The 9,770-nt window shown below is 44.9% G+C and overlaps 1 protein-coding gene across 4 annotated transcripts in view; it reads left to right on the forward strand.

The window, feature by feature from the left end:
* The window catches only part of LOC108258744 (acyl-CoA dehydrogenase family member 11), a 12,654-nt gene extending 4,434 nt beyond the window's left edge, over window positions 1–8,220 (forward strand). For all 4 annotated transcript variants that reach the window (XM_017457619.2, XM_047151433.1, XM_053676388.1 and 1 more), the window contains exons 10-15: window positions 1–54; window positions 1,436–1,528; window positions 1,822–1,929; window positions 2,985–3,150; window positions 3,664–3,730; window positions 7,735–8,220. The exon at window positions 1–54 is cut by the window's left edge and continues 87 nt beyond it. In XM_017457619.2, the coding sequence (XP_017313108.1) occupies window positions 1–54; window positions 1,436–1,528; window positions 1,822–1,929; window positions 2,985–3,150; window positions 3,664–3,730; window positions 7,735–7,855 (609 nt within the window). In that variant the 3' untranslated portion in view covers window positions 7,856–8,220. The remainder of the gene's footprint in view (window positions 55–1,435; window positions 1,529–1,821; window positions 1,930–2,984; window positions 3,151–3,663; window positions 3,731–7,734) is intronic.
* The last annotated feature ends 1,550 nt before the right edge of the window (window positions 8,221–9,770 follow it).

Consider the following 9,770-nt stretch of genomic DNA (forward strand, 5'->3'; position numbering starts at 1 on the left):
ACACACCTTCTGAGACTGCTTACACCTGTAGCTAAACTATACACTGGCAAACAGGTACACACACACACACACACACACACACACACACACACACACACACACACTAATGAGCCACAGTGTGTACAAAAATATTTTAAAAACTGAAACCTTAACCAATAGTAAAAGAAGACTTGTCTGTACCTGTTGAAGACCCGGGATGTTTACGAGACGATCCCATGTGATCCCACATGTTGATGTTCTAAGTGTTTCTCTGGACTGTACTAGTGCTCCCAGTGTTTAGAAGAAGCTGCTGGAATGGAAAAGAACCGACCAATATCTCAACCTCAGATTCAAGAGAAATCAGTCCCGGAAGAGTGAGCAGACCTGTAAAGCTTCTAGAGTTCAGGACAAGAGCAGGAGCTCTTGTCCCCCTGTCCCCATCACTCCATCACTCCTGCTGTCCTGTCCTGTCCCCATCACTACCCCTGTCCTGTCCCGTCTCTACCCCGTCCTGTCCCGTCTCTACCCCAGTCCTGTCCCCATCACTCCCCCAGTCCTGTCCCCATCACTCCATCACTCCCCCTGTCTTGTCCTGTCCCCATCACTACCCCTGTCCTGTCCCCATCACTACCCCTGTCCTGTCCCCATCACTACCCCTGTCCTGTCCCCATCACTCCATCACTCCCCCTGTCTTCTCCCATCTCTACCCCTGTCCTGTCCCCATCACTCCATCACTCCCCCTGTCCTGTCCCATCACTCCCCCTGTCCTGTCCCATCACTCCCCCTGTCCTGTCCCATCACTCCCCCTGTCCTGTCCCCATCACTCCATCGCTCCCCCTGTCCTGTCCCCATCGCTCCCCCTGTCCTGTCCCCATCGCTCCCCCTGTCCTGTCCCCATCGCTCCCCCTGTCCTGTCCCCATCACTCCCCCTGTCCTGTCCCCATCACTCCCCCTGTCCTGTCCCGTCTCTACCCCTGTCCTGTCCCCATCACTCCATCACTCCCCCTGTCTTGTCCTGTCCCCATCACTACCCCGTCCTGTCCCCATCACTACCCCTGTCCTGTCCCCATCACTCCCCCTGTCCTGTCCCCATCACTCCCCCTGTCCTGTCCCCATCACTCCCCCTGTCCTGTCCCCATCACTCCCCCTGTCCTGTCCCCATCACTCCCCCTGTCCTGTCCCCATCACTCCCCCTGTCCTGTCCCGTCCCGTCTCTACCCCTGTCCTGTCACCATCACTACCACTGTCATCTCTACCCCTCTCCTGTCCCCATCCCTCCTGTCCTGTCCCCATCTCTGTACCTGTGTCCTATTTCTATTCTCTCTAATGCAGTATCTCACATACCCCATGTTTGATTTGCTAACATAACTGTACATGCTAACAAACTGAATATCGATCTGTGTTTGTGTGTGTGTGTATGTATATACGTGTGTATGTGCGTATGTGTGTGCTTCAGGCAGTTTCTGTGGTGTCAGAGGGATTGGAGTGTTTTGGGGGTCAAGGTTATATTGAGGACACGGGTCTGCCTGCCCTGCTACGAGATGCACAGGTGCACACTCTCTCTCTCTCTCTCTCTCTCTCTCTCACACACTCACTCACACTCTCTCACACACACACACACACACACACACACACACACACACACACGATGGTGAAACAATTTGGCCTAAACTTTCTTTTAATCTCAGTGTGTGTCAGACACGTTAATCTCTGTAATAGTGATGTATCTTATTGTTTTCTCTGAAATCCCCCCCTCCACACACATACAGCTATCTGTCTCTATCTGTATCCTTATTGTTCAGTGTGCGAAAGTTATATTAATGTGTGTGTGTGTGTGTGTAGGTGTTGAGTATATGGGAAGGCACCACTAATGTTCTCTCGCTGGATGTTCTGCGCTCAATTTCTAAATCCTCAGGACGTGTACTGCAGGCCTTCTTCTCTGATGTGGAGGTGAGATAACACACACACATACACTCGCGTGCACACACACACACGGGTGTTATCTGGGCACGGATATTGCAGAACACATTGTGAATGCAGTAGCAGCAGTGTGTGTATCTGTGGAGTGCACACCTGCATGCATAAGCAGCACGCACACGCACGTCTTCATGCTGATCATACCTTAATATGCTAATTGATTAATGAGGTTGGTTAGCACTGTATTGTAGCGTTCAGTCACACATGTAATTATGCGAGGTTAATTACACTAATTAGCATTTAGTGACTAGCGGTGCTTTTAGTCAGGGAAGGTCCTCATGGTTCTGCGTTAATGTTTGCCTAATGCTGCATTAGCTGTTCTTATTTCCCAGTATTGTAATAGTTAAGCTAGTTTTTATCAGCTGAAATCATCCATATGGTTACATGCTGCGCACACATGAAAATTAAATAAAAATATTCCTTAATTGCAGAAAAAGATTGGTAGCTAACCAGAGTTATGTTGTGCATTAGCTAAGCAAAAAATATAAAATATTGCTATCTGGTTAGCTTAACATGAAGAAGATAAGCATAGAGAGTACTAGTTAGCTACGATAGTGCTATTAAATAAAGTATTAAATAAATTAAGGGTTTTTTAAAAAATTCGGTAAGCTTTACCTTCATAGCATGGGTAGCTAGCTAGGTAACATTTCCATAAAATATTATGGTATTAACAGTAGCCAGCTGGCTAGCGCTATACCAACAGAACAAAGATAAATAACTTACACACTCTGTATTCTGCAGGTTTTTTTTGCAAGTTTGGTGCAAATCAAAAGTTTCACTCACCATTTCATTATTAAATGTGTTTTATCAGCGGATTTCTCCGGCTGCTGAAGGAATGTGACATGATTTATCATTCCAATTTTATTCAAATCTTTTTTGGAGAACTTCTAAGTATTGCGCTAATGAAGTGTAAAGCTAGCACAATGTGTTTTCATTAAGTAATCTATCACTGCTTATAGAAAACAAGTGTTTAAGTTTGTGTGTGTGTGTGTGTGTGTGTGTGTGTGTGTGTGTGTGTGTGTGTGCAGGAGCGATTGCGTGTTGCCGGTCCCACCCTGCATCCCGCAGTACAGAGTCTGAGCTCGTCTCTGTCTGGTTTAGCTCGGTTCATCCAGACTGCAGAGTCTCATCCACCAGAAAGCCTTCAGCTTGCAGCAAGAGACCTAGCATATAGCATCGCACGCATTTACATGGGTAACACACACACACACACACACACACACACACACACACACACACACACTCTCACACTGTAATTATTTCACTAGAGAAGATAGCAAGAAGTTACTAGATTATCACAGCTAAACAAAAACACTTTACATAGCTCCGTCAAATACGATATTAAAATATATCCGCAAGCAGCAATTTACGGGCCCAAGCACCAAGAGCGCCGCAGTCTCTGTTTCGGCAGCCAGTTATCACCATGCGGATGTTATTACACTTCATTACTGAACATCCACATGAGCTTTGACCCACATTGCGTAATGTACAGTGGAGTTATCACACTTCCTGTTTGCACTGCGTGACATGTTAATTAATGGCATGCTGGTCCAGATTACAAGCTAATATGAAGGATATATTGGCATAATGCTGATTAAATTTAGTTAAGATTTGACCATCCCTGTAGGAGGAGTGTTAAAAGGCTGTGTGTGTGTGTGTGTGTGTGTGTGTGTGTGTGTGTGTGTGTGTGTGTGTGTGTGTGTGTAGGAGCTCTGTTAGTGGATCATGCCTCATGGGAAGGAGCTTCACACCCAGATGTCTATGCTGCTCTGAGGTAAAGTGTTTTTTTGTATTTTGTAATATCTAACTTCCCATTTCTGGTTCTCTTTGGAATTGATCCTTTTGGTATCTTCTGCTTCTTGTATTCTTTTCTTTGGATTGTACCATTGCTCCAGATTTCCCCCTGTTTCAACACTAATTATTTATGCTCCTTATTTATTCTGAATCCGATCTGAAAGCTCTACAGGTTCGTACCACGCATTGTGTAGTTCCTCAGGAAATTCTGACTTGTGTTCCCTGCGAATGTTCCTGTATGTGATCCCTACTACTGGCTTCATCCATGTTGCTGAACTCTGTTATTAGTACGGTGTAAGCTTATTGTTGGATTTACTTCTTACTTGGACTTTTCACACACTGCTAGCTTGCAAATAGCTGTTTTTAGCCTCATCAGGACTTGCTGCCAAACACTGTGAATTTTATAGTGTCTAAGACGAGGCATCAGCAAGGGTGCATCTTTTGTAGCTTGAGATAAAGAATCTACATGATGTACTTTTGAAATGTTCAGCATATTGAACTGGACTGCCACAACGTCCCAGGACAGTACAGGACAGTACCTCTCCCCACCAGCAGAGGGCAGATCTGTTGGTTTGAATCAGTTGATCACTTCCTGTTTACTTCTTGGTTTGCTCACTATATAAGCAGTAATCATTGCAAAATCTTGCTTATCAGTCTTATGAACCGTGTTTTCTCTTTTTGTTTCACGACTTCTGATTGTATTTCAGTAAACATGGAGTCTCACTCCTCCACCAGGGCAGGTTGGTTATGTGGACCTTAGGGAACAGCGTGTGTGCGCATTTACGTTGTGTTTTCCTTTGGACACGTTGTTGTTCTGATGGTGTCCTGTCTGGGATGCACTGACTCCATTATGCAGTCATGGCTGAGGACAACATCCAACCTTCTGCTGCTCCAGAGACTCCAAGTACACCGTCATTATCACATGTTTATATTCCCATAAAGCACTGCACAGTCACTCCATCAATCACATTTCCATCTACTCACTTTACTGCCATCTTTACTCTCCTATGTAACCACTTCCTCAGAAAGAATGCAGCCTTATCACATAGATTAATTCTGATATATAATGTAGATAAGTTATTCTTTTTTATTGCCTTCTCCATCTAAACCTCAATAAGCTCCACTATTACACTCAACGTTCCTCAAGGCCCGCTTCTTGGTTTATTGCTTTTTATGTCTCTCCTGTGCTTTCAACATTCAAGTTTATCTTGTGGCTGAACTTAAAACACACATCTGATTTGTGTAATTTCCTGTCTGTGGGAAATTAATTAATTAGGAGATGAATATGTTCCTCCGTGTGAGCCATTACTGATTCGCTCGAACGCAGTTCATAAAAAATATCAACCCATACGGAGAGTTTTAAGTGGTCTGTATTGATCTACTTTGATTAAAAGTTTAAGAAATGGCTTGATGTGTGTTCGGGTGTCGAGGATGGAACGAGAAATGTCTAACTAGTTTCTGAATTTGAATGATTTAGTTGGATCACTACATCTGGGGAGCACAGGGTCCGCTCCTCACGGGGTCCCGCTCCTCACAGGGTCCGCTCCTCACAGGGTCCGCTACTCACGGGGTCCCGCTCCTCACAGGGTCCGCTACTCACGGGGTCCCGCTCCTCACGAGGTCTGCTCCTCACGGGGTCCCGCTCCTCACAGGGTCCGCTCCTCACAGGGTCCGCTACTCACGGGGTCCCGCTCCTCACAGGGTCCGCTACTCACGGGGTCCCGCTCCTCACAGGGTCCGCTCCTCACAGGGTCCGCTACTCACGGGGTCCCGCTCCTCACAGGGTCCGCTCCTCACAGGGTCCGCTACTCACGGGGTCCCGCTCCTCACAGGGTCCGCTCCTCACAGGGTCCGCTACTCACGGGGTCCCGCTCCTCACGAGGTCCCGCTCCTCACGAGGTCCGCTCCTCACGGGGTCTTGCTCCTCACGAGGTCCGCTCCTCACGAGGTCCGCTCCTCACGAGGTCCCGCTCCTCACGTGGTCCCGCTCCTCACGTGGTCCCGCTCCTCACGTGGTCCCGCTCCTCACGTGGTACCGCTCCTCACGAGGTCCGCTCCTCACAGTCACCATTTCAGACAATGAGTCTCTGCTGTAGTGTTCTGAAAAATTTGAAGCAGTGTTTGAAGAAATTAATGTGAAATGGTTTGTGACACCCAAAACTGATTATCATCTAATTTAATTTGAAAACTCGAACACAAGTTCAAGCTTGGAGTAAAATTTCAATTTGCTGTAATTCATCTACAAAACATTACTTACATATAAACACACAATAATTCAGATTTGTAAAATTTAAATTCACATTGTATTGGCATGCTTTTCATTCTGTAGATGAGGGGTGTACACAGACACACTCTCTCACACACACACACAAACACACACTTCTGAGGCTCAGGCTGGAGTACTCGTATTTAATTCATGTTTCAGGTTTCATTCGTGGTTTAATAATTTCATACAGGGTTTATCAGGAACATCAGGAATATCGGAGTGTGTTCGGTCCTGAAGGGCACATGAGGAGTGTGATCTGTCCTGAAGGGCACATGAGGAGTGTGATCTGTCCTGAAGGGCACATGAGGAGTGTGATCTGTCCTGAAGGGCACATGAGGAGATGTACACGGTGCTTGCAAGTAAATACAAGTTCAAATGTCACATCCATAAACCTGGAATTACTTAATAAAGCTTGATGTTGATGACTAGAGGATTTCTCTGGAATGGTTATTCTCCTTCTCCTAGTCTAAACCTCCGTTTTATCTCAAAGTTTTGACCTTGTCTGTCTGAGTCTTAATCCCTCGTCCACGTCGCTGTCTCTCGCTGATCGGATTACTGAACTTCTATATCTCTACCAGTTTTAACTCTCTTCAGGAACTCTAGGTCAAAATTCAGCCTTTTGGCTTTTTACCAGTTCTCTGTGTAAACATCTGCACTTCACACACTTATTACATTAAATGATTCATTTCTTTCAAATCCATTTGCTCCTTAATTACAAATCTCTTCACGGTTTCAGTGTCAGTCCTCATCTCTGATCTTCTCCTTATCTACTGGCTTGCCTGGACCTTCCAGGTCTTCAAACATTCACTTCATGTCCTTTCATCTAAACGCTGCAATTCCTGTGATATCCCACAGCTCAGAGCTCTGACCCCGCCAGTGTCAGGGCTTCAGCACTTCTGGGTCTGAACAGAAGCGTTCTTGTCAGCAGGGAACTGGCTCTTTATGGTGGAAAAGGTCTAAAGTACTGTAGAGTATTCCCGAGCACCGGGCAGAACCTTACAGGAATGTTGTGTTCTTTGTGCATGTTGCATTTGTTGTCATTGTTGGATATTTCTGCTGTTGATTTCTTTTTCCTGTGACATATTTTGGTTACCAAATCACAAACTCTGGACTCTGATTGGGTCAGAAGGAGTTGATTAGTTTTCTATAACAGCAGCTCTGACAGTAGCGCAGGTTTATATTACTGCTCTCATTCTGATACAGGGACGTGTACAGCTCCACATAAACAGATAAAAAAGATCACTGATATGTTTTCTGTAAGATGTGTATGTAACGTGTACGGAAGGAGTCTCCAGTGTCAGTGCTGTGTAACAGTCAGAGGGAAAGCTGTAACTTTAACTTCTCCCACATCTTCATCACAGATTTACACTTCTGTACTGTTCCTCACTCACACACACACTGTGATCTGATCTCGTATTAACTTGGAGAGAGAATAAATAGAGAGAGAGAGTAAAGAGAGGAAATAAAGAGAATAGAGAGAGGGAATAACGAGAGCCTGGTGAGGGAACGAGTGTATATAGCTGCTATAACGTATATGTGGTGTAAGAGGAATAAAACACTCAGGGACGTGATGTTATTGGAAAATAATCAACTCTGGATGGTAACAGTAACTCTTTATTACTTACAGATCACACACTTGCAGTTTTAGTTAACCTGCAGGAGTTCAGTTACAGACCAACTGTGTGTGTGTGTGTGTGTGTGTGTGTGTGTGTGTGTAGGTGGTGTGAGCATGATATGTGTCCTGTAGTGAGTGGGGAGATCCGAGGGTGTTACAGCACCAACGCTGCACTGAGTGACTCTCAGCTTGTTTACCAAGGACTGGAGAAGCAGGATCCCTGAGAACACATACACACACACACACACACACACGCACACGATTATATACACAGGCAAGGTAAAGACTCAGTACACACATCACACACAAGCCTGAGCAATATGTAATGACACATTATAAGAATAATGTTTGTTAGTGATAGTAATAACTGCAGTTTATTGTGTTGAAGTGTGTTTGTGTTGTGGTGAAGATAAAGCGGTTATTTGCTTTATCCTAACAATTAGAGAAGTGTGTTGATTTATTATGATGATTATTTCACACTTACAATCACAATTAATATAAGTGCACTTTAGTTTCATGAATATACACAAAACATCCCATAATACTGTAGTAGAGGAATATCAATAAAGTATCTAAATAATTAGCAGAACAGATTTGACCTGTGATTAATTAGTGTCACGTGATCTCAGTAAATATATTCACCTGTTCCTGAAAGAACTCAAGAGTTCTCAGAACCTAAACACACAGCATGAAGATCAACTTCAAAACCAGTTCTGGAAAAAATCTCTTTCAGTTCAGTGTTGTGTGTAGCGTGTTTAACAGTGGACATTGTCCCAGAACAGCGGTACAGAAATATATACACTCAGGATAGAGATGTTAAATGTATGAATTTATCTCTAAAGAGCAGACAGAGGAGACGTGGTGAGGAAAAACTCCCTGAGACGATATGAGGAAGAAACCTCGAGAGGAACCGGACTCAGAAGGAACCCGTCCTCATCTGGGTGACACCGGATAGTGCGATTATAAATAAATACACCCCTTCTATAAATATGCTAATACTACATGCTCAAATAGTGCAGTTGTGTAAGCAGGAAGTTCATTACAGTTTCTACAGGAAGTCTGTTGTGTTGAACTTCTCCACTGGTCACTGATGGAGACTCGAGTGCAGAACTGTTTGTGGTGATTGTAGTGTTAAAGCTATCACAGCATAACTGTTCATATGAACTGAGGTCCAGAGCATCTTTATGGTGTGTAAGTGGAACCGTCCTCAGTAATCTCAGTGATCTTTAGTCTGCACCATGTGGGACATCCTCAGCAGCAGCATGTGACTTCCAGCTGATGAGAACTCCAACCAGAAGTAGAACCTCAGGATGGATCAGGCAGGTCCGGAGAGCAGAAGGGGTCAGGATCACTGGCATCTCAGGAGTATCATGTGTAGCTCGACGGAACGAGAGAGCGAGAGAGAGAGACGTAGAGAGAGAGGCTCCTCCAAAAATCCATATGAAATCCTGTTTGCAGACTCGGTGTTGGTTTGGAAAAAGATTCTCTGGTCCAGTGAGACTGAAAGTGAACTTCTTGTACTTGGCACAATACGCTACATTTAGCAGAAATCCAACAAACTGAGAACACCATCGCCTCTGTGTAGCACGGTGATGATAGGATCATGTTTAAAGTTACCCTAAACACTTACCCTCTTGGGGATGACTGTGATTGGCCAGGATGCAGGAAGTGTATTGTGATCATTTAGCAAAGGACTAGAAGTGTAGCGCTCCCGTATATATACACGTGTGTGTGTGTGTGTGTGCGCGCGTGCACATTTTTTTTGTTATCCGAGCTGATGGATCAATAAACACTCTGCCCTAAAGGTGAACACACTGTCTCCAATTACACCATCACCATCCTTTACTGCTCTCTCTCTCTCTTGCTCTATCTGTTTCACTGTCTTACCTTCTGTCTTACTCTTTTTGTAAAGTTCAGCATCATAAAGTGTGTGTGTGTGTGTGTGTGTGTGTGTGTGTGTGTGTGACCTTTCGGTTTGTGGTGTCGAGCAGCTCTTTATCAGCTCTGCTGGGTTACGGCTGATGAGTGGCCTTTCCAGCCACTAACTCTCCCGAACACACACACACTCGGACTCTCTCTCTGTGTGAGTGGTAGCTGGAAATGCCTAAAGAACACACGAGATAGCTTTAAACAGCTGTT

This window comes from Ictalurus punctatus, chromosome 26 (assembly GCF_001660625.3).
Source record: "Ictalurus punctatus breed USDA103 chromosome 26, Coco_2.0, whole genome shotgun sequence".
NCBI lineage: Eukaryota > Metazoa > Chordata > Actinopteri > Siluriformes > Ictaluridae > Ictalurus > Ictalurus punctatus.